Source organism: Lutra lutra, chromosome 1 (genome assembly GCF_902655055.1).
Source record: "Lutra lutra chromosome 1, mLutLut1.2, whole genome shotgun sequence".
Lineage (NCBI taxonomy): Eukaryota > Metazoa > Chordata > Mammalia > Carnivora > Mustelidae > Lutra > Lutra lutra.
In genome coordinates this window covers 119,509,624-119,535,853 of record NC_062278.1, presented here as the reverse complement: position 1 = coordinate 119,535,853, position 26,230 = coordinate 119,509,624, and the positions used below count along the sequence as shown (strand labels likewise).

Here is a 26,230-nt window from a genome sequence, read left to right as displayed (position 1 = left end):
CCAAGTTGTAATGTATTATTTTAAAAACAAAAATAAAAATCATCCTACCACATGGCATAATGTGTATTGTAAGCGCAGGTTTCCTTTATATCAAAATGAATAGAATCAAGAAAACAGTTTATTCCCGATTTAAGGTTTTAAAGATTTTATTTATTTGACAGAGAGAAAGAGATCACAAGCAGGCAGAGAAGCAGGCAGAGAGAGGGGGAAGCAGGCTCCCTGCTGAGTAGAGAGCCAGATGTGGGGCTTGATCTCAGGGATCATGATCCCGGGATCATGACCTGAGCCAAAGGCAGAGGCTTTAACCCATTGAGCCACCCAGGCACCCCTCAATAAGGTTTTAGATATAAAGCCAAAACACTAGTTTTTAAAATGACTCAACATAGAAAAGGATGTCTACCTTTCTCATTACTATTCTTCAACTAGCACTGCTTTGACACAAAGAAAGATACCAATAAAACAGTAATCATCATTTTGCAAAAAATCTAACAGATCTCTAACATTCAAACCAAAACAAAACGGCATATAATGAATGGGAAAAACCAACAACCATGTTTTCCTAAGCTTAATTACAATGAAGGGTTTCACTGTGATCACAAGAATTGCAAATTTCAACAGTTTTCCCCCAGGTAAATTTGTCACAAATATCAGTAAACTGACTGAGTCACAAAATATGGGTTGTCTGAGTGGAACTTATTTCAATCCCAACTCAAATTATTTTAAGAAAACTTTGTAAGGTAATCGAAAGTTGAACACCAGACATCTCATGATAGTAAGGAACTGCTGTTAATTTTTTAAGTGTGTGTTACTGATACCATGACTGTGCTTTAAAAAAATAGTCTATTTTTGTTTGTTTGTTTTTTTAAAGATTTTATTCATTTATTCCATAGAGAGAGGGAAAGAGCACAAGCAGGGGGAGTGGCAGACAGAGGGAAAGGGAGAAAGAGACTCTCCAGACAGCAGGGAGCCTGACGCAGGGCTCGATCCCAGGACCCCGAGACCATGACCTGAGCTGAAAGAAGACAGACACTTAACTGACTGAACCACCCAGGTGCCCCAAGAGTCTCTACCTTTTAAAGATTTAATGAATAAAAAAATGAATTCTGAGATTTGTTTCAAAATAACGTGACTAGGATGAGATATAAATCAAGACTGGCCACGTGCAATGATTACTGGAATTAGTTAATGGATACATAGAGGCTCAATAAATTCCTTCTACTTTTGAATATGGTGAAAATTTTCCACAATAAAAAGGTAAAAAAAAAAAAATGTATGGGTCGCTAACAAAAAACTAAAGGAACCTCAATTCGAACTTTACTATCTGCTAATCATAAAGCAAAAAGTTTAAGAAAAAAATGTTAAATAAACTTAAGGCTGGGGCGCCTGGATGGCTCAGTGGGTTAAAGCCTCTGCCTTCGGCTCAGGTCATGATCCCAGGGCCTAATTGTGATCTCTGTCTGTCAAATAAATCAACAAAATCTTTGGGGCACATGGCTGGGTTAAACCTCTGCCTTCTGCTCAGGTCATGATCCCAGGGTCCTGGGATCAAGGCCCACATCGGGCTCTCTGCTCAGCAGGGAGACTGCTTCCCCACCTCTCTCTGTCTACTTGCAATCTCTGTCTGTCAAATAAATAAATAAAATCTTAAAAAAAAAAAAAACCAACAAAAAACTTAAGGCTAATCTACCACCAAAATAGGGGCAAGTAAAATGCCCACATGACCTGCAATGGGTTTTAGGCAGATTGTAGGTTTACAATAATGACACTGCACAGCATGTAGCTTGATTTTAAAGACTGTATTCATGGCAGACACTACTACCTTCCTAACCAATATCCATTCTCCCCTGATTTCTTACTTACAGAATTCTAATCGTGTCTATAAAAGAAAACATGTCTAGCCAAAAAATTCCATTTATCAGTTTCCCTTGCAGCTAGGAAAAAAAATGTGTTATGGAGCTGAGAAAGCACTTACAGAGAAATTATAAAATTCAACACATGTAATAAAAAAGTCTGAAATTAATGACTAAGTTTCCCATCTTAAGTAAAAAAAAGTACTCACACAGAAAAAGAAAATTAAATTAAACCCAAACTACACAGAAGGAAAAAGAGAAAGCAAGAAATCAATGACCTAGAAAACAGAAGAAAAATCATTAAAACCAAAATCTGGTTGTTTAAAATATGTAAACCTGATAAGCCTCTAGCCAAACTGTCAGGAAAAAAAGAAACTACCAATTACCAATAACAGGATTAATAGGACTATTAAGGATTAATAACAATCACTACAAATACTATAGTCATTGAAGGAATAACAAGGAAATATAATGAACAACCTTATGTCAATACAGTCAACCTCTACAGTAAAAGGGATAAACCCACAGAAAGACAAAACCTACTAAAGCTCATTAAAGAATAAATGAGATTGCTTGGGTGGTACAGTGGGCTGTGTGTCTGACTCTTACTCATTTCAACTTGGGTCATGATCCCAGGGTCATGCGATTAAAGCCCCTCATGAGGTTCTGCCCTCAGCGCAGTCTGCTTGAAACTCCCTCTTCCTCTCCCTCATCACCTCCCATGCCCCCACATTCTCGGGCTCTCTCCCAAATAAATAAATCTTAAAAAAAAAAAAAAAGGATAATTTAATCTTAAATGGTTCAGAACTGCTTTGTACCATAATTGCATCCTTCTGTAATTCTGAAACTGTTTTAAAATTTTAAACAATACTTTCATCTGCTAAAGACCTTCAATGTCACAAGAACATCAAAACTAGTGACCATTCTGAAGAAAATGAAATAAGACAATACATATTATCACTGTTATAAAAATTTATTTCCATGAAATAAAGATGTGGTAAATATCTTATAGCAAATTATTGTATCCTACCAACTCTGTGTGTAGTAATCAAACTATTATTTGAAAAAAAAAGAAAGCGATATTGAGTAGTTCTTTATCCATTAATTAAATTGAGTCTGTAGGGCGCCTGGGGGGGGTTCAGTGGGTTAAGCCTTTGCCTTCAGCTCAGGTCATGATTTTCAGGGTCCTGGGATCGAGCCCCACATGGGGCTCTCTGCTCAGCAGGGAGCCTGCTTCCCCCCTTCTCTCTATGCCTGCCTCTCTGCTTACTTGTGATCTGTCTGTCAAATAAATAAAATCTTAAAAAAAAATAAATTGAATCTGTAGTTTATTTTTTTTTTTAAAGATTTTATTTATTTGACACAGAGAGAGCATATGCAGGGGGAGCAGCAGGCAAAGAAGAGGGAGAAGCAGACTCCCCACTGAGCAGGGAGCCCTATGTGGAACTTGATCCCAAGACTGGACCTAGAGCTTTCTTTTTGGGGAGTTTTAAACTATAGTTTTAAACTATAGTTATAGTTTATAACTATAAACTTATAGTTTAAAACTATAGTTTAAAACTATAAGGGCGCCTGGGTGGCTTAGTCAGTTAAGCCTCTGCCATTGGCTCAGATCAAGATCTCGAGGGTCCTGAGATGAAGTCCCACACTGGGCTTCCTGCTCACGAGGGAGTCTAGTTCTCCCTCTTCCCTTTCCCCCTGCTTATGACCTCTCTCTCTCTCAAATAAAATCTTAAAAATAATAATAATAATAATATATCAATTTTATACAAACTCTTCCTGAAAACAGACGTGAAAGAAACACTTCCCAATTCATCGTGAGGCGAGCATTAACCTTATACCAAAACCAGTCAAAGATATGATGAGGAAGACAAAACAAAAGACAAAGAAACTACAAACCAATATCCCTCATGAACACAGACCCAAGAATTCTTGACGAAATTTTAGCAAATGAAACCCAACAACACATAAGGAAGTAATGCACTGATAACCAAATGGGTTTTAGCCCAGGAATGCAAGTTTGGTTTAACATTAAAAAGTCAACCAACAGAATTCAATAAGAAAGAAAACCAATGTAGTACATCTGAACAGATGTAAAAAAATCTTCTGACAAAATTCCCTCATGATAAAAACTCAGTAAACTAGAAAGAGAAGGAAACTTCCCTCAACCTGATAAACAGCTAACATCAAAGTTAATGGTGAGAGAGTGAATATTTTCACCCCACTACCGGATGCAAATCAAGGATGTCTAATCTCACTACCTCTATTTAACTTTGTACTAGAGGTCCTACCTAAGAAAAAGGTATAGAGAATGGAAAGGAAGAAATAAATGAAGTCTTCATATGCTGACAACACGACCATCTACACAGAAAATCCTAAGGGATCTACAAAAAAGCTACTAGAACTTGTAAGTAAATTTAGCAAGGCTGCAAGCTACAATGGCAATATACAAAAACTGTAGAACAGTGCTGAGAGAAATTTAAGGCAAATAGAGAGATCATGGATTTGAATACTCAGTATTGTTAGGATGTCAATTTTCTCCAAAATGATCCATAATGCCAATGTAAATCCAGTCAAAATCCCAGCAGCTTTCCTTGTGAAAAGTGACAAACTGATTCTAAAACTTATGTGGTTCTTGGGGTGCTTTGTCAGAAAAGCATGTCACTCTTGATCTCAGGGTTGTGAGTCTGAGCCCCACAGTGAGTGCAGAGATTACTAAGATAAATAAATCAACTTAAAAACAAGTAAATAAATAAATAAAGCTTATAGATCCTTCCCATGTTAAAAATTTTAAAAAAATTTTAATTAAAAAAAAAACAAACTTGTATGGAAACATAAAGGACCTGAAATAAACAACTGTAAAGAACAAAGTTGAAAAATTTATACCATGCAATTTCAAGACTTATAAAGCTACAGTAATCATTAAGACAGAAAATATTTGTGTAAAGAAAGGTATATCAATTGAAAAGAGTCCACACAATTATCACATGATCTCTCTGATATGGAGAATTGGAAAGGCAGGGCGGGGGGTCGTGGGGGATGGGGGGAAATGAAACAAGATGGGATCGGGAGGGAGACAAACCATAAGAGACTCAATCTCATGAAACAAACTGAGGGTTGCTGGGGGTTGGAGAGGTAGGGAGAGGGTGGCTGGGTTATGGACAGTGGGGAGGGTATGTGCTATGGTGAGTGCTTGTGAAATTTATAAGCCTGATGATTCATAGATTTGTATACCTGAAACAAATAATATATTGTATGTTAATAAAAATAATTAATAAAAAAAGATTTCTTAGATAAGAGACAAAAAGCATGAAATATAAAAGTTTATAAACTGGATTTCATGAAAATTTGAAAATTTATTCTTCAAAAGACTATTATGAAATGAGTAAGTAACAGACTAGGAGAAAATATATGCAGACCATATACCCAACAAAGGCTTATTACCTAAGGAACTCTTAAAACCCAGTAAAAGATAAACAACTCAATAAAAAAATAAGCCAGAGATCTGAGTAAACACTTTACCAAAAGAGAGATAGCATAAAAGCACATAAAAAGGACCTCATATCAAAAATCAAAACTTGTCAATTTTAAACACGCTATTTATTGCACATTAACTGTATTTCATAAAGCTGTAATTTTTTTTAAAAGATGTTATTTTATTTTAGAGAGAGAAAGAGAGAGCACATGAGCAAAAGCACGGGAGGAGCAGAGGGGGAGGGAAAAATGGAGGAAGAAAGAATCCTAGGCAGACTGTGCTGAACACAAAGCCAGACGTGGGGCTTGATCTCATGATCCCAAGATCATGACCTGAGCTGAAACCAAGAGTCAATGCTTAACCAACTGAGCCACCCAGGTGCCCCTATAACTTTTTTTTTTTTTCAAGATTTTATTTATTTATTTGTCAGAGACAGAGGGAGAGAGAGTGAGCGAGCACAGGCAGAGGCAGAGGGAGAAGCAGGCTCCCCGCCGAGCAAGGAGCCCGATGCGGGACTCGATCCCAGGACGCCGGGATCATGACCTGAGCCGAAGGCAGCTGCCCAACCAACTGAGCCACCCAGGTGTCCCCCCTATAACTTTTTTTTTAAATAAAATAAACTTAAGGGGCGCCTGGGTGGCTCAGTCGTTAAGCATCTGCCTTCAGCTCAGGTCGTGATCCCGGGGTCCTGGGATTGAGCCCTGTGTCGGGCTCCCTGCTCAGTGGGAAGCCTGCTTCTCCCTCTCCCATTCCCCCTGTTAGTGTTCCTGCTCTTGCTGTCTCTCTATCAAATAAATAAATAAAATCTTAAAAATAAATAAAAATAGGGGCGCCTGGGTGGCTCAGTGGGTTAAGCCTCTGCCTTTAGCTCAGGTCATGATCCCAGAGTCCTGGGATCGAGCCCCACATCGGGCTCTCTGCTCAGCAGGGTGCCTGTTTCCCTCTCTCTCTCTGCCTGCCTCTGCCTACTTGTGATCTCTCTGTCAAATAAATAAACTCTTAAAAAAAAAAATTTAAAATAAATAAATAAATAAATAAAAATAAAAATAAACAAGGCTAACTTATCACACACACAAAAGCAAACAGATGTGCCCATATGACATGCAATGGCTTAGATGGACTACAGATAATAACACTGAGTACCATTGTAGGTTGATTTTAAAGAATGACACTATGATGGACAGTACTAGTTTCCTTTCTCACATTCAGTCTTCTTTGCCTCAACAGAGCCTCAATTGTGTTTGTGCAAGGACATGTGTCCAGCTAAAGTAAGCAGAATTCTTATCTGTAGCTGTTTACTTTTGTATAGAGGCACTACTCCCTTCTTCCTTGCCCATGCTTAGATATAATGCCTGGGAGCACAGCATTTATACTGTGAACATGAAAACAAAAAGCCAATACTAAGAATAAAGGAGGGGATGGGGGCAGGAGGGGGAACCCGGTTCCCTGATGACATCCACAGGAGTCATGTCCTAGACTGCCTATGTCAACTTCTTGTTAAGAAAACAAATGTCTTCCTTGTTTAAGACATTATTTGCTGGTGTTTCTCTTGCACACAGTTGATCATTCAATTTAGTTTCAGATGTGGAGACTGAGGTACTAGTTACCTGAATCACCCCTATGTATTTGTCCAATGTTATGGTTCCACTCTCCCACTAAAAGGCTTACTTTTTAAAGAGATTTGGTGAAGTAAACTCAATTTACATTGTTGTAATTCAGCAATTCACAAGCCCAGGGTCTGGTTTTTCAAAGTGTCAGCCTTACGACTACAAAGGATAAGAAACTCTCTTAAGGCAATTATAAAAACTCTGGAGTTTTTTATGCTTTAAAAAAGAATTTTATTTAAGGGGTGCCTGGGTGGCTCAGTTGTTAAGTGTCTGCCTTCCGCTCAGGTCATGATCCCAGGGTCATAGGATCGAACCCTGCATCGTGCTCCCTGCTCTGTGGGGAGTCTGCTTCTCCCCCTCCCACTCCCTCTGCTTGTAATTCCCTCTCTGGCTCTCTCTCTCTCTCTCTCAAATAAATAAATAAAATATATATTAAAAAAAGAATTTTACTTAAGTTAAACTTCTCTGAGTAATGAGAAAAAGCAACCCCCCCAAAAAACCCAAAACACAAAACAAAAAAAAACCCCAAATACTGCATTTATAGATAAAGATGAAACAAGGTTTTAGTTCCGCAATACTATGTCTACCCAAATAAAACTTCTGTAAGGGGGGAAAAAAGAACTCTACAGCACTCCGTGGCAAGCACCCATAGCATTCATAGCATTTTGTGCCTGTGGGTACTTTACTCTAGGTGGTAACTTAAGGAACAGTACAACTGCATGATATGGACGGCTAAAGTGATATCCTCTGAAACTAATTTTATTCTCACTGCCATCAAACCCAAATAGCTCCTATAACCAATGTGAGAGTCCCCTATCTTTGAAGCTCTTTTACATGCCAGTAATCCTGATTCCAATTATCAAACAGGTCTGTTTCATAATAGCATATTATAGAAATTAAATATAGAAATAATCTCTAGGTGGGCTGGAGAGCCAGGTCCCAAAGCCATATAACCAATAATAATGTCCAGCTATTTCACCATGAGTGCTCTCTAGGAAAAATACCATTTCCACTGCTGCTGAGACTTGGATACCAAAAGTCCTGGCAGTGCTGCCCCGAAGAACTGGACTCCTCTGTCACTGGGCTTGCCACAGGAGTTGTCCTGCCCGCTGCTACACGCATTGTTTACTTCTATATCCGGGTCTCAGGTCACATGCCTGAACCCTAACTACAAGGGAGACTGGGAATATGAATCTTATAATTTCACTTTAAAGACTGAACTCTTATGTGGGAAATTATCCAAATATAAGGAGGGTGTCTAAGATGCCGTACAGCGACAAACTGTCCAAAACTTATATTACATTTACTCAAAACATTTTACACAACACATTTATACATAATTACACTTAACTGCCCATCACCACTTCTCAGTCATACTTACTGAACGGGCACATTTTTTGGGGGGACTGCTAGAAAGTCCATCCAGTTGCCCATGTTCACCCAGAAATCCTGTCACTTGATCCAAGAAAGAAGACACATCTAACTGGTGCCACTCTACTAGCTTCTGACCTAAAAATTGAAAACCAGGATATATAATAAAATCAACACTCTTTCTGAACATTCTCATTAAATATTTCTTTGGCACATGTATAATTAAAATTTGTATGGGAACATACACTCTACCTTTCACCAGCATAAGTTACATTGTGTCTTCATAAACTAGAGGATACATTAATTATAACCAACCTAAGAGACTCCCAACCATCACGGCAGGGGAGCTACATTATCTGCTGATAGCACTAATTGCCATTTAAGAAGAGATTCAGACAAAGCACTATCTATATGAAATTCACTTAAAATAATAAAACTAGCTCTACCCTCTGCTTCTCTGGTGGGATTACAACCAGTAATTGAACAATCTTAATATTTTAAGGATAGAAAACCTAAGGGGATCCCTTATAAAAGGACAAGAAAGATAAAAAGCTATTCTTTAAAAGGACAGAACTGTACAAAAATATAAAATACTACCATCTCCCAAAGTTAACAGAAACAGACTCTTAAACACATACTTCACAGTTATTTAAACATTTCTCAAGGGCATGAACAAAACCCCTTTATCTAAATTATTACAAATAACTGAAATTGGATCCAAGTCAAATATTAAAGATCAATTATTGAGAAAAAGAAAGATAAATGAGAGGCTAAAGACTATAAGCAGACATAAATCTTACCTGTCCGTGGATCCAGGATGGAAACATAGGGGAAATCCCCCAGCTTATAAAACTGTATGTATCTCTGACCTTCCTCACTGTCATGATAAACCTGTTAAATCATTGATATTAAAAAAAGGTCAGTTTCTAAAAATTAAGTGTCAACTACATCCTTGTTATATACCAACAGCAATTAATTATCCAAATATACCTTTGGTATGTGTTAGAATCTTACTACATTAAATAGAAAATGAAAGTGATCTGGTGTCAATCCCTCAACTTCCTGCCCTCAATCCCTCTGGAAACTTACAGAAACATTAATCTGTTCTTCCTCCCTTCCCAGTTTATTGCTCTTCCTGTTTCTCTGTCCACCTATGTAATTCCTCTCAATTGTATGCATCTTAATAAATCACAATATACTGGGGCGCCTGGGTGGCCCAATGGGTTAAAGCCTCTGCCTTTGGCTCAGGTCATGATCTCAGGGTCCTGGGATTGAGCCCCACATCGGGCTCTCTGCTCAGCAGGGAGCCTGCTTCCACCCCCCACCTCCACCTGTCTCTCTATGTACTTGTGATCTCTGTCTGTCAAATAAATAAATTAAATTAAATCTTTAAAAAAGAAATCATAATATATTAAGATTATATGCTTGAGTTCCTAGCATAGCGCTAGACAAAGAGATAACCAATCAACAGATGCTGAATAAAAGGTTACCATTCAGAAAAATCATACTGAATTTAGGGGCCTGCAACACATGAAAAGGCAAATTAACAACAAAAGCATAACTTGCATTGGTTAAAGAATTAAGTTCATTCAGAAGTCTTTTATTTTCAGTTAACTTTTCATAAAATAAAAAATCAGGGCAAGGTCATCTAACTTTAGCCTGATGATTCATATAAAAAGCAAATATAACCAGCAAGACCCTAAGTGACAAGTCTAAGGACATTCAGATGGGAGTATTGAACTCAAGCTAAAATCCAGACCTTAGTCAATGTTTTTCCATTATTCCAAGAACTTCTCCATCTGCACTGTCAAGTACAGTAGCCACTAGAACATGCAGTACTGAAGTACCTGAAATGTGGCTAGTTTGATACTGCTAAGTTTAAAAATACATAACAAATCTTAAAGACTTAAACACCAACAAACAAAAACCCTCAATATTTTAATATTAATTTTGTATGACAAATAGTGAATCTTAAAAATATATTAAAAGTAATTCCACTTATTTCTTTTGACCTTTTTAAATGTGGCTACTAGAAAACTTTAAACTACTTATGTGGCTGTTATATTTCTCCTGAACAGTATAGTTGTACATTTGTTCAAAACACATAAACTCAGGGAGCGTGGGTGGTTCAGTAGGTTAAAGCCTCTGCCTTCGGCTCAGGTCATGATCCCAGGGTCCTCGGATCAGGCCCCGCATCGGGCTCTCTGTTCAGCAGGGAGCCTGCTTCCCCTTCTCTCTCTCTGCCTGCCTCTCTGCCTACTTGTGATCTGTCAAATAAATAAATAAAATCTTTAAAAATATATATACATATATAAACTCTTCTGAGATATGAGTATTATATGGTTTACATGGCATGGTTCTTTTTTTCCTCCTTCCCTTAGGAGTTCTTCATTGCTGCCCTTATTTTCACTTGCCCTTACTATTTCAGCCATTATAGGTGGTTTTAATTTTTCATATGTCACAATTTAACTGTTATTAATTTTTTCCCCATTTTATAACCTAATGCTTCTTCCCCAACATCCATACTATAGAAGTAAAATACCACAAAAGTTTTGATTAACTCTCCTCACCTGCCAGAAAATGAAATGTTCCCGGATAATATTCTTCACAGCTTCATTGCTCCATACATCACGATTGAGGCACTGGCATGCAAAGTCTTGTACATTTTGAATGTTTATCATTAGCCACTTATTTTGCATCTGGCCACACTCTTTGGCCTGTAATAATAAAGTAACATAACACTTGTTAGGAACACTTTCTACTTGGTAACTGATATGTTTCAGAATTCAGAAGTTGTCTTCATAAATATTTTTTTCCTCAGTACAACATCTAGAGTTTTCAGTATCTACACAGTATTTACATTAATTTGCATATATGTATATAATTATACTCTCTCCATTTTCAAGCGTTCTTCAAATTTAAATTAACGCTTTTCATTTCTACACTGTTACTTATTTAATGACTAGATTTCTACTGTACATTTAAACATCTTTACCTAAAAAAGATTCCACAAACAAGGTAGACAAGTCACCTAATTATATTGTATTATCTCTTCTGATCCCAATCCACAAATATCTCTCCTTTTAAACAGATGTAAGCAGTAGGTATTACTTTATTGTTTTCTTTTCAATACTTCCATACATGTGTATACGTAACTTCAAAATGTGTTTCCCATACACAGTTTCAAATACCATTTTCATCCCAACTATCAGGCATGTGCTATCTTACAGAATCACCCTAAACACATCATTAGAGCTGCTGAGGGTGTCTTCTCCTAAGGTTGTTATTCCTAAAGATGGATTTCAAAACATGAGATCACAGCATCACAGAATATTTCAGTATGATCTCCAAGGCTCCCTACTGTATGGTACAAATATCAATCATGAATGTGTACTTTTTGCTTCACAGTTTCTCATTACCACAAAGACCTATAAAATATTGCCAAATAGGAAAAGAATAGCAGGAAGGCAAATAGGCAAATGTTACCTCAAACCTCTGCATAAAATCCAAAATGAAAGGTACAGTTTTGAGTAATTCTGTCCTAGAATAATATTATTTTCCTACCAGTTTGATATGAGAAAATCTTAAGGATCAATTCACTCAGATTAATAACAACTGAAGAACATAAACATTTCTGAAATATTGTAAGATGTAAAGCCAAGAATATCTTCTAAGGCTTACACAATCTTACAAATACTGTTAATTTGTTTTTTTGTATGAATCCCCCCAAAACAATTTTCTAATATTCACTGATCCCATGAGTGAAAACCCAAGTTCTAAAAAGAAGTATCCATGTGGGGCGCCTGGGTGGCTCAGTGGGTTAAGCCGCTGCCTTCGGCTCAGGTCATGATCTCAGAGTCCTGGGTTCGAGCCCTGCATCGGGCTCCTGCTCAGCAGGGAGCCTGCTTCCTCCTCTCTCTGCCTGCCTCTCTGCCTGTTTGTGATCTCTCTGTCAAATAAATAAATAAAATCTTTAAAAAAAAAAAAAAAAAAGAAGTATCCATGTATTGAGCCAGGAAGCTGTATTTAACTGGTTGAAGCCTTATTTTAAATTATAGTACAATAAGAATTTTATTATACAAATATAATAACTCCTTGTTCCTAGAAGTAATAATGCTCCACTTACTTCCATACCTATAGCATTCACATAGATTTAATAAATGGGTGGTAAGTAAGTATACTGTCTAACTGAAGAAATGTATTTGAGGAATGTGTGGGTGGTTCAGTGGGTTAAGCATCCAACTCTTAATTTTTGCCTCAGGTCATGATCTCAGGGCTATGAGACTGAGCCCTGAACTGAGCTCCACGCTGAGTGTGGAGCCTGCTTAAGATTCTCTCTCCCTCTAACCCTCTCTCTCTCTCTAAAAAGAAAAGGAAAGAAAAGAAGAAAAGCATCTGAGAATAAAGGAAAAAATTAATGCATTCTAGAGAGACAGACTGGAGAGTACATACCCCTATAACAAGATAAATTTACATCTGCTTCAAATACAACACTGACAAGGAAAAAAAAATGTAAAACCAAAAATAATAAAAGTTCAGAGTTTAGGGGCACCTGAGGTCACTCAGTTGGCTAAGTGGCTCTTTTTTTTTTTTTTTTTGCGGCTGACTCTTGATTTTGGCTCAGGTTCGTGATTTCAGGGTCATGAGGTGGAGCTCCCCCCGCCGGAGGGGGGGTGCCCTTCCATGCTCAGCAGGGAGTCTGCTTCTCTCCCTCCCTCCACTTTGCCCCTCCCTACTCTCTAAAATAAATAAATATTTAAAAAAATAAAGCCCAGAGTTCAAAAATGATAAAATCACTTGTTTTCTGTGTTTAAAAAATTCATTTACTTGCATTCATGCTTTCATTCATTCAGATTCATTCATTCAACAGTTACTTACTGAGAACCTGCCATGTTTCAGGTACAGTTATAGATGCTGGCTTACAGCAATTACCAAAACACAAAAATCCCTGCCTTCATGAAGCTCACATTGGGGGGCAAAACCTCTTAACAGCAAAAACACCTGAAGATCTGGGAAACCTGGGTGACTCAGTTAACTGTCTGCCTTCGGCTCAGTTCACGATCCCAGGATTCTGGGATCAAGTTCCACATTGCGGGGCGGGGTGGGGGGGGGGGGGGTCCTTGCTCAGTGGGGAGCCTGCTTCTCCCTCTGCCTGCACTCTCTTGCTTTCTCACTCCCTCTCTTTCTGACAAATAAATAAATAAAATCTTTAAAAAAAAACCAAAAGAACCCAGAAACAAAAAAACCTATTAAGATCTATTAAGAAGGAAGGAGCCAAAGAAGATACAAATGTCATGCATAGCAACAATGTCTGGACAAAAGGTAAAAATCTTGACACAATCTCACTAAGTAGACAAATTGTATGAGTCAAGTACTGGAGGTGAGAGTGAACCATGGGACAATGATGAATCTTCCCTCTTGGAATCTATTAGGCTGTTCTGAGTCAATAGTCAAAAGCCATTACAGGAAGACCCAAGGGCAAGTGTGGCTATATCAAACAGAGAGTTATGTGATGGGATTTATCATGACAAGGGGGAACAGTAAAGACTAACCTCTCAGTTCCAGACAGATCAGGAAAGTATGAAAAATAAGGATACAGAAGAAAAAATAATTTGTTCCAATAATAAATATATATCTACAAAACTAAAAAGGAAATATTAAAATATGCCAGTACTTTCTTATGGAAATGTTAATTACTTTTACCCACATTTATAGCAAGTACTTTTGAGATTAATAAATAAAGTACTCTTAGTGATTATGACTAGGTGCATGTGTAACTGAATGACAATTTTAACAAATAAATACACATTTCCTATTAAAATAAAGAATATCAAGGAAATTGTTCTGATTCTTTCTGTACAATATACTCCAGATTATGCTGTTCAATAATTTAACAAAGATTTAACAAGGGCCAATTATGTGCCAGAAACTCGTACAGGCACTATGGAACAGTAAATAAAACAAAGTCCCTGTGTTCACAGAACTTAAGGGCTAAGTAGAAAAATAAGAAAACCCAAGGGGCACCTGGGTGGCTCAGTCGTTCATCATCCAACTCTTGATCACAGGCTTGTGCGTTCAAGCCCCGCAATGGACTCCATGCTGGGTTTGGAGCTTATTTGAGGGGGGGAGAAAAAAAGGAAAAAAGAAAAAGAAAACCCAAGAAATGTTCCATTGCTCAGGTCAGATCATTCATCTGAAGTGCTTTGCTCACTCACCTCTAGCTACATTGGTTTTCTTGGCTGTATCCAAACTAGGCCTAGGTCTTTCCAGTACCAGTTCCTTTACACTTAACTCTTTTGTCTACTCTTCCCCTGGACCTTCCTATAATTCACACTCCCTCGCTCCATTCAGGTTTCTATCAAATCTCATCCTTTCATAATCTTCCCTCATTTTCCTATCTAAAATAGTTCTGGGGGCACCTGGGTGTCTCAGTTGGTTAAGCAACTGCCTTCGGCTCAGGTCATGATACTGAGTCCCAGGTTGGAGACCTGCATCAGGCTCCCTGCTGGGTGGAGAGTTGCTTCTCCCTCTGACTCTCCCCACCTTGTGTGTGTGCGCTTTCAAATAAATAAAAATCTTTAAAATAAAATAGTTCTGTCCCCTCAGAGTTATAAACTTATATGAAATTAATGAAATCAACTTTGCTTTCAATTTACCAGTAAAAACACTTATACTTAATGGCCCTAAACAAAAAATAGCCCTCTCTCTCCTTCCCCATTCTATTTTATTCTTTCTCCCAGCAACTACTGTAACCTGAAATTCCTCCTCCTCTCTTTCTCTCTCCCCCCTCACTCTCTCTCTCTGTATATACATATCAAAAATAGTTATGAGTAAACAAGTGAATTAATCAGTCTCTCATTTCGTTACCTCTAATTACACTAAGAAAGTCCAGTTTCTAAACCTGTAAAACTGGCTCAAATACATCTAAGATAGTGCCCAAACCTATGGACACTGCCTGAGCAGCCAGTGTTCCTCTGATTTTTAACATTCACCTTCCTAATCTTCAGTGACTTAATTTTGCATATTACCTCCCCAATTTTTATAAAACTAATATTCATCATTAGTCATAATTAAATGCCTACCTTTTGTGGGACTGTTTACTTACAGATTTATAAACAATAAAGGTTAGTATTATCAGCGAATAAATGGACTGCTGTGAATAATACAGGTCATGAAATACAAAGAAAAAAGGTGATACAACTTAACAAAGTGAATCAAATGTCAGATAATATCAAAAAAGATTCACATTTCCCCTCAAAGAACAAGCAGCAGAGTAACTGCTTTTATGAATCCAAAGTGATCAAATTAAACCAAGTTCATAGTTATTTCATTAAGCCCTAGAGCATCTCAGAAGCTACTAAAAAATGGAAAACATGGCAAAACAAACTCAGATCCTTTTTGTCTTTCATATTGCTGCTATTCTCTCTTAAGGCTGAACACCAGAACAGAAGAAAGGATAGGCAGCTGCCAAGAAGAAAACATCTTTGAGTTGACTAATGAATCATCAAAGACTCTCAACTCTGGTCTTACTTACATGACAAAAAGAAACGCTTGGGGCTTCGGGGTAGCTCAGTCGGTTAAGTGTCTGCCTTTGGCTTAGGTCATGGCCTGGGGTTCTAGGGTTGAGCCCCAGATCGCGCTCCAAGCTCAGTGAAGGGCCTGCTTCTCCCTCTCTGTGCCTGCCCCTCCCAATGCTTGTGCTCTGTCTCTCCCCTCAAATAGGTGAATAAAACCTGGAAGGAAGGCAGGCAGGCAGGCAGGCAGGCTTAGACAAATCACTATCATTTGGATCTTCTGTTACAAGCAGCCAAACACTTTCAGGTTTTACAATTCAGAAAATTAAAACTGAAGTACAGGCTTGGTTAAATTTTTAATCCTCAGTATTTCATTTAGGCTACTCTAAGAGTATGTCAAAGTAAAAAATATTTTAAAAAACAATCATGACTGGGGCGCCTGGGTGGCTCAGTGGGTTAAAGCCTCTGCCTTCAGCTCAGGTCATGATCCCAGCGTCCTGGGATTGAGCCCTGCATCCGGCTCTCTGCTCCACGGGGAGCCTGCTTCCTCCTCTCTCTCTGCCTGCCTCTCTGCCTACTTGTGATCTCCGTCAAATAAATAAATAACATCTTAAAAAAAAAAATCGTAATTCACTTCCAAATATGCAGCTACAAGCATCATTTTTGTCAGTGTTATTTGGCCTACTTTATGCTAACAGAAAAATCCTACCTGAAATGTAAGTGATTTACATCTACAGAAACGCTATTCTGACTCAAAAGAGTATTAACATGCTAGTTAACACACAAAAGCAACTGTCTAAACACAGCAACAGAATATTGAAAATTCTAAGCAAACTCATTCATTTAACAGATACTATGTTTCTATAAAATACCAGAAACTGGAGGCACCTGTGTTGATCAGTCAGTTAAGCATCTACCGTTGGCTGGGGGTGGGAGGATGTCCCTGGCTCAGCAGGGAATCTGCTTTTCCCTCTCCCTCTGCTCGTCCCCCCAACTCCTGCTTTCTTCCTCTCACTTTAAAAAATAAATAAAATCTAAAAACAACAACAACAACAAAAGCCAGAAATTGGGTCCCAAGGATTACCAAAATAAAAAGAAACATATTACCCCTGCCCTCATTAAGCTTATAATTTAGCAATCACATAAACCTGCTCTGTAAAGTTTTTCTTGGGCTTTAGCCAAATTAAAACCAGAAAACTGAAGGAGAATATCTTTTGCTACTACACAGATATTCTTTTAAAATACAATAGGATCCCTTGGGGCGCCTGGGTGGTTTGATGAGTTAAGCCTCTGCCTTCGGCTCAGGTCATGATCTCAGGGTCCTGGGCTCTCTGCTCAGCGGGGAGCCTGCTTCCCCCACTCTCTCTGCCTGCCCCTCTACCTACTTGTGATCTCTGTCTGTCAAATAAATAGATAAAATCTTTGGGGCGCCTGGGTGGCTCAGTGGGTTAAAGCCTCTGAGGCCTTCGGCTCAGGTCATGATCTCAGGGTCCCAGGATCGAGTCCCGAGTTGGGCTCTCTGCTCCATGGAAAGCCTGCTTCCTCCTCTCTCTCTCTGCCTGCCTCTCTGCCTACTTGTGATCTCTGTCTGTCAAATAAATAAATAAAATCTTAAAATAAATAAATAAATAGATAGATAAGATATTTTAAAAATATATATATATAATAGGATCCCCATAGAAATATTGGCAAAGCCAATAAACACAGGCACACTATTCTCAGTAGTGATCAAAGAAACACAAACTAAAAAAAGTAAGATTAAAAAAAAAAAAAAACTACCAAATGGCAAAAACTCTTAAGTGATACCACACAAGCATAATAAACGGATTTTCAATCTCAAATACTGCTGGTAGAAATATAAATCAGTGCAATCTTTTAGGTATTTCATATTTGTGTCATACTTATTAAGATGCCAATTCTCCGTATTCTGAAAAATTTTTTGTTCCTAGAAAGGAAAAAATGGCACTGAAAATGCAAAAGGATTCATAGCTAAGGCTTACAATTTCCAAAAACTTACTGTTTCAAAGCTGCCTTTATGCATCAAGTCAATGGGTGGCCGGAAGAGATCTGCAAGGGTAGTTAGTTTCTTATCAATTGCTCCTCCGTTTCTTAATTCCTGTTCTTGCCGAACTGCAACACAAGAGGATAGAAAAGTTTGTTAGCTAGAAAATAAAAGCATGAATCTCAAAATATAAAAACATGCATCAACTGCAAGAACTACTGAACAACATGCCTGACCTCATGCAAATGTAAATAGCTAATGCTGATTCTGAAACACAGACAAAGCAAGGTGGGGAGACTCTTAAGACTTAGTGCTGCTCAAATTCAAATGTAAGGACAAAAGCTTTACAGTAGAGTCACCTAATCAAAATATTTCCTTCTCATATTCCAAGCAAACTTGAGCACAGGAGAAAATTTTCATCTCCAGTTATCCAGTTCTGAAAGTGAGCCTAATGTATCTGTTGTTTCTAGCTACATTCCCAAAGATTCTGGTAGTGAGAGAGAAAGACCACCTCTTGTCACCTTCTCCTGGAAGGGTACAGACTTCCCTGGATAACATCAATCAGTCTGGGTTCCCCTTCAACTCTCTTCAAAGTTTTAAGACCTATCTGTGCAGCAATGAGTTCATTATAAATCAACTACAAAACCAAGCATGGTCCAATGGTTTTTCATATTCTCTAAACAAATCTCCTTTTCTTTAAGATTCCATGGCTAAATCACCACTGAATCCTCTAAAAGTGTGCGGCCAAGAATCTCATTCTAACTTACTTCACAGAAAGTTATAAACCTATTCCAAACAACTGTATCCAAAATGTTAAAGAGTGGTTGCTTTGGGTAGTGTGGCTTTTTCCTTTTCTGTTTTTCAATCCCCTATAATAAGCATTTTCATTGTGGTCATTCCTTTAACTGACAGATTTCAGGATTTCCTTTTTTCTACCAATTAGTCATTTATTGTTCTACAATACAGTTGACATACAATATTCTTTTAGTTTCAGGTATAAAACATGGCGATTCGATAATTATATACATTACAAAATGCTCACCACTGTTAAACATAGTTACCCTTTATCACCATATAAGTTATTACAGTATTAACTGACTATATTCCCAATGTTGTAGCTTTCATCACTGTGACTTATCTTATAATGGGAAGTTTATACCTCTTAATCCTCTTCATCTATTCTGCTTATCCTCCCACTCCTCTCTGGCAACAACCAATTTATTCTCTGTACCTAGGAGTCTCTTTTTCACTTGTTTGTTTTGTTTTGTTCTTTAGATACCACACACATGTGTAATCATATGGTATTTTTCTTTGTCTGACTTATATCATTTAGCATAATACCCTCAAGGTCCACAATGTTGCTATGAATGGTGAGGTTTCATTCTTTTTTGTGACTTAGTAATATTCCACCATGTAAATACCACATCTTTTCTATGCATTCATCTATTGATGGGACACTTACACTGCTTCCATAACCTGGCTACTGAAAATGTTGCAATAAACAAAGGGATGCATATTCGTTTCCTTAGGATAAATACCCAGAATTATAATTACTAGGTCATATGGTATTGCTAGTTTTAATTTTGGTGGGAACCTCCGTATTGTTTTCCATAGTGGCTGCACCAATTTGTAATCCCATCAACAGTTCACAAGAGATCCCCATTCTCTATATCTTTGCCAATACTTATTTCTTGTCTATTTCATACTAGCCATTCTGACTCATGTGAGGTAAGATGTCAAGATCTTGAGGGAAACCATCTTTTTCTTTTATTATAGTCAGCATTTAAGTGTTCATTCAAAAGTTAATTTACTTTGTAAATTACCAGATTTCTTACATTTCTGCATCATTCTTATTATTTTTCTATCACCAGTTAGGTTAGCATTTGGAACAATTTAGCTCAAGGAAAAGTTAGTAACAATCACAGACTGAATTCATAATTTCCTTTTAAAATAAGGTGACTGGGGTGCTTGGGTGGCTCAGTGTGTTAGGGCTTCTGCCTTTGGCTCGGGTCATGGTCCCGGGGTCCTGGGATCGAGCCCTGAATCGGGCTCTCTGCTCGGTGGGGAGTATGTTTCCCCCTCTCTCTCCGCCTCCTCTCTGCCTACTTGTGATCTCTGTCAAATGGATGAATAAAATCTTTAAAAATAAATAAATAAATAAAATAAGGTGACTCCTCAAAGTAATTACACCTGATATTAATCATCTTTTTCTTTTTAGGAAAAACTATATAAAACAAACCATGATCCTGACCTGTAGGAGAGTATATGGGTGCTTTTCCATCTTGTGGTTTTCTATGTGGGAGAAAAAGCGGGGAGAAGCAAGAAAATAGAGAGATAATAAACTGGTAAAAGATACCTACTAGTTTCAGTTTGAAAATCTCGGAAACCATCAAATATTGAACGTGCAGGCCGTCGTCTTTTAGGAGCTTTAGGAGGAAAAAAAAACAGAAATGATACAAAAATTTATACCTCAATTTGGAACATTTCTAAAATCTTCCTTATCTATACGTATTTGTTTGAAAACACTCATAGATTATAAAGGAGTCCTCCTTCATAAAATATTTGAAAACTTTCAAGTCATTCATGTAAAATTAACTCAATCATCTTCAGCCCAACCATTCTGTTTTACAAATAAGAAAATTAAGACCCAGTTAAGAGACTTAACCAAACCTGTGTAAAAGACAGAACAAGAAAGATTTTGAGAATGACTCCCCATGGCGACAAAGCTAAATACATGCTGCAAACATCTAATTCACGTTAGCCTACGGGGCTTCTGACTATCCTTTGGTGTAACACTTGAGTGAGTTCCTATCTTCTAAACCATACTTAAGAACAACTTATTAGTTAATAGATACATATGTAGAATTATAAACACCAAAAACATTTTTAATTTTGGAAGAAAAATTTCTTTCCACAATTACACAACGGGTTAGTTGAAAGAAAAAATAAACAGAACCAAGATCTTCTGATATCCGATACAGTATCTATTACCCAATCCTTAAGTATTTTATAAAGTCTAAAAAAAATAATAAAAACGTTATCTTCCTATATGTATATGTTCAGATCATTTATATACATTATAATAAACAAGGACCTTTAACAACTCCTTCAATATGGGTAAAAGTTATTAAATTGGCTTATGGCGGGGCACCTGGGTGGCTCAGTGGGTTGAGCCTCTGCCTTTGGCTCAGGTCGTGGTCTTGGAGTCCTGGGATCAAGCCCCACGGCGGGCTCTTTGCACAGCGGGGAGGCTGCTTCCCTCTCTCTCTCTGCCTGCCTCTCTGCCTACTTGTGATCTCTGTCTGTCAAATAAATAAATCAGCTCTTTTAATAAATAAATAAATAAATAAATAGGCTAATGGCATGCCTGGCCAGCATGTAAACAGAACAATGCTTCATGTTAATAAATGATGAATAGTGGTAAGAGTAAATAGAGTATAAAGACCCCCACCCCATGTCAAAGCATCTTTCCCAAAAGTCTGTGCATGCCATTATATAATTTTATATCCAAGAATTAAGTAAAAAACAAAACAAAATGCAGAACTAAACATTAAAAAAATCTTTTTTTTTTTAATTTTTTTTTTCAGCGTAACAGTATTCCTTGTTTTTGCACCACACCCAGTGCTCCATGCAATCTGTGCCCTCTCCAATACCCACCACCTGGTTCCCCCAACCTCCCACCCCCCACTGCTTCAAATCCCTCAGATTGTTTTTCAGAGTCCATAGTCTCTCATGGTTCACCTCCCCTTCCAATTTCCCCCAACTCCCTTCTCCTAACTCCCCTTGTCCTCCATGCTATTTGTTATGCTCCACAAATAAGTGAAACCACATGATAATTGACTCTCTCTGCTTGGCTTATTTCACTCAGTATAATCTCTTCCAGTCCTGTCCATGTTGATACAAAAGTTGGGTATTCATCCTTTCTGATGGAGGCATAATACTCCATAGTGTATATGGACCACATCTTCCTTATCCATTCATCCGTTGAAGGGCATCTTGGTTCTTTCCACAGTTTGGCGACCGTGGCCATTGCTGCTATAAACATTGGGGTACAGATGGCCCTTCTTTTCACTACATCTGTATCTTTGGGGTAAATACCCAGTAGTGCAATTGCAGAGTCATAGGGAAGCTCTATTTTTAATTTCTTGAGGAATCTCCACACTGTTCTCCAAAGTGACTACACCAACTTGCATTCCCAACAACAGTGTAAGAGGGTTCCCCTTTCTCCACATCCCCTCCAACACACGTTGTTTCCTGTCTTGCTAATTTTGGCCATTCTAACTGGTGTAAGGTGGTATCTCAATGTGGTTTTAATTTGAATCTCCCTGATGGCTAGTGATGATGAACATTTTTTCATGTGTCTGATAGCCATTTGTATGTCTTCATTGGAGAAGTGCCTATTCATATCTTCTGCCCATTTTTTGATATGATTGTCTGTTTTGTGTGTGTTGAGTTTGAGGAGTTCTTTATAGATCCTGGATATCAACCTTTTGATCTGTACTCGAGGAACTACAGAACACTCATGAAAGAAATTGAAGAAGACACAAAAAGATGGAAGACCACTCCATGCTCTTGGATCGGAAGAATAAACATTGTTAAAATGTCTATACTGCCTAGAGCCATCTATACTTTTAATGCCATTCCAATCAAAATTCCACCGGTATTTTTCAAAGAGCTGGAGCAAATAATCCAGAAATTTGTATGGAACCAGAGGAGACCCTGAATCGCTAAGGAAATGTTGAAAAACAAAAATAAAACTGGGGGCATCACGTTACCTGATTTCAAGCTTTACTACAAAGCTGTGATCACCAAGACAGCATGGTACTGGCATAAAAACAGACACATAGACCAGCGGAACAGAGTAGAGAGCCCAGATACGGACCCTCAACTCTATGGTCAAATAATCTTCGACAAAACAGGAAAAAATATACAGTGGAAAAAAGACAGTCTCTTCAATAAATGGTGCTGGGAAAACTGGACAGCTATATATAGAAGAATGAAACTCGACCATTCTCTTACACCGTACACAAAAATAAACTCAAAATGGATAAAAGACCTCGATGTGAGACAAGAATCCATCAGAATCCTAGAGGAGAACATAGGCAGTAACCTCTTCGATATCAGCCACAGCAACTTCTTTCAAGATATGTCTCCAAAGGCAAAGGAAACAAAAGCGAAAATAAACTTTTGGGACTTCATGAAAATCAAATGCTTCTGCACAGCAAAAGAAACAGTCAGCAAAACAAAGAGGCAACCCTCGGAATGGGAGAAGATATTTGCAAAAAATCTCATTTTTAAAAAAATATTTTACTTACTTGAGAGATCGCACGCATGCGCGCAAGCGTGAGCAGAGATCGCACGCATGCGCGCAAGCGTGAGCAGGGGGAGGGGCAGAGGGAGAGGGAGAAGTAGGCTCTCAGCTGAGCAGGGAGCCTGATGTGAGTGAGGCTTGATCCCAGAACCTAGAACCCTGGGATCATGCTTAATTGACTGAGCCACCCAGGTGCCCCTAAAAAATGTCATTTTTGAAATATTACCTATATACACTTTATGTACACTTCTGTATTTTTTAAAAGATTTTATTTATTTGACAGAGAGGGAGAGCACAAGCAGGGGGAGTATCAGGCAGAGACAGACAGAAGCAGGCTCCCCGCTAAGCAAGGAGCCCAAAGCAAGGCTTGATCCCAGGGCCCCACACATTTGTGAATTTATATTAAAGAACCACAAAATTATCTCAAGGAAAAGAGATCTGATTTAAAAAAGGAAAGGGGTGTCTGGGTAACTCAGGCAATAAGCATCTGCCTTGGGCTGAGGTCGTGATTCCATGGTCCTGGGACTAAGGCCCGCATTGAGCCTACTTCTCCCTTTCCCACTCCGCCTGCTTCTCCCTCTCCTGCTCCTCCTGCTTCTGTTCCCTCTCTTGCTGTCTCTCTCTTTCTGTCAAATAAATAAATAAAATCTGGCATGCCTGGGTGGCTCAGTGGGTTAAGCTTCTGCCTTTGGCTGAGGCCATGATCTGAGGGTCCTCGGACTGAGCCCCATGTTGGGCTCTCTGCTCAGCGGGGAGCCTGCTTCTCCCTCTCTGCCTGTCTCTCTGCCTACTTGTGATTTCTCTCTCTCTCTGTGTCAAATAAATGAATAAATAAATCTTTTTTAAAAAATAAAATCTAAAAAAAAAAGGAAAAAGAAACTTCCATGTTTTAGTTCTGTATTGAATTTTATTTATGTTGAAATTATTAAACTGAAAATTTTTAAATTTAAATATTGCATTACTTTCTCCTCCCTCTTTCCCTCCTTTCCTTTATAAAGCAGCAGCAAGGAATGTTATTCTTTCCAATCTTCTAAATTTTAATCAGGAGTTCCTACTTCAAATGTGTATGTTTCTAGCAGGAATAACATGGCCTCTCAAAGAATACCTTCTTAACTCTTTAGCAAATACTTTTTAACCATAACAATTAGGAAAGTAAGGATACCTGAGAATAGGGTATAGAATGGGTGCCTAAACAGAGCATATGATTATTGTGGAGGTAGTACATACAAGATAATTTTCTTCTATTTTGAAACTGCCAAAGTCAGGCCACTCAATATTTCACACCTACCCACCTTTTTCCCACTTTAGCCCTTCTATATCAGGCATCTAATCTCCTGGGTGAGTCTCCTACTTCCTCTTTTGCGAACCTTGGACTCAACCCCTTTTATTTCTTGGGCTCATAACCTCCTCCCATTTGTTTCCTCCTAGTTTATGCTAAGTCTATCCAAGAACCTATCCTCAGGCCATACACAACGCCTCTAGTCCTAGGACCATTATTATAGGCATACCTCAGAGATAATGTAGGTTTGGTTCCAGGCTACCCCAACAAAGCAAATATCGCATTAAGACGAGTCAAATGAATTTCTGAGTTTCCCAGTGCATATAAAAGTTACGTTTACACTAAAGTTGACCACTGAATAATATAGATTTGAACTGCACAAGTCTATTGATATGTGGGTATTTTCGATAAATACAGTATAGTACTATAAATGTGTTTTCCTTATGATGTTTTAATAACTTTTTCCAACTTACATTATTGTTAATACAGTATATAATACATATAATTAGAAAATATGTGTTCATCAACTGTTTACATTATTGGTTAAGACTTCCAGTCAACTGCAGACTATTAGTTAAGTTCTGGAGTGGGCAAAGGGAGGTGAGGGGGGAGTCAAAAGTTATATGAAGACCAACTATCTGGGGCTCAGCTCCCTTAACCCCTGAGTTGTTCAAGGAACAACTGTATACTGTAGTCCATTATATGTGCAATATTGCTAAAAAATGCTAACCATCATTAGAGCTTTCAGCAAGTTGCAATCTTTTTGCTGGTGCAGGGCCTTGCCTCTATGTTGATGGCTGCTAGACTGATCATGGTGGTAGTTGCTGATGCCACAGTGGCTGTGGCAACTTCCTAAGATAATGAAGTTTGTTGCACTAACAGACTCTTCTTTTCACAAATGATTTCTCTGCAGTATACGATGTCATTTGATAGCATTTTACCCACAGTAGAACTTTCAAAATTGGAGCCAACCAAGCAGCACCTGGGCTTGCTCAGTCGGTGAAGCATGTGACTCTCGATCTTGGGGTCGTGAGCCTCACACTGGGTGCAGAGATTATTTAATAAATAAATATATATATACATATATACTTTTTAATTGGAGTCAATCCTCTCAAACCTTGCTGGTGCTTTACCAACTAAGTTCATGTAATATTGTAAATCCTTTGTTGTCATTTCAACAATCTTCACAGCACCTTCACCAGTAGATTCCATCTCAAGAAACTATTTTCTTTGCTCATCCATTGTACGCAACTCCTTCACTAAAATTTTATCTAGAGATTGCAACAATTCGGTGACATCTTCAGGCTCTACATCTAATTCTAGTTCTCTTGTTATTTCTATCCATATCTGTACTCACTTCCTCCAATGAAGTCTTGAACCCTCAAAGTCATACATGAGGGCTGGAATCAACTTCTTCCAAACTCCTGCTAATGATGTTATTTTGACCCCTTCCCATGAATCGTGAATTGTTCTTAATGGCATCTAGAATGGTGAACCCTTTCTATGAGGTTTTCAATTTACACTGCCCAGATCCAACAAAAGAATCACTATATATGGCAGTTACTGCTTTATAAGATGTATTTCTTTAATAATAAGACTTGAAAATAAAAATTTCTCCTTAATCTATGGGCTGCAGAATTGGATGTTGTGTTAGCAAACATGAAAACAACATTAATCTTTTTGGACAATTACCATCAGAGCTCTCAGATGACCAGGGGTGTTGTCACTGAACAGTCATATTTTGAAAAGAATCTTTTTTTCTAAGCAGTAGGTTTCAACAGTGGGTTTAAAATACTCAGTAAAACATGCTGTACAAAGATG

At 38.1% G+C, this 26,230-nt stretch overlaps 1 protein-coding gene across 1 annotated transcript in view; it reads right to left on the bottom strand.

Moving 5' to 3' along the window:
- Positions 1-26,230, bottom strand: part of UBXN7 (UBX domain protein 7) — a 63,562-nt gene that overhangs the window by 11,201 nt on the left and 26,131 nt on the right. Inside the window, exons 4-8 of the mRNA XM_047734173.1 lie at positions 20,180-20,245; positions 17,835-17,947; positions 10,874-11,020; positions 9,104-9,194; positions 8,314-8,441 (exon numbers count right to left, since the gene is read on the bottom strand). Coding sequence (XP_047590129.1) covers positions 8,314-8,441; positions 9,104-9,194; positions 10,874-11,020; positions 17,835-17,947; positions 20,180-20,245 — 545 coding nt within the window. The remainder of the gene's footprint in view (positions 1-8,313; positions 8,442-9,103; positions 9,195-10,873; positions 11,021-17,834; positions 17,948-20,179; positions 20,246-26,230) is intronic.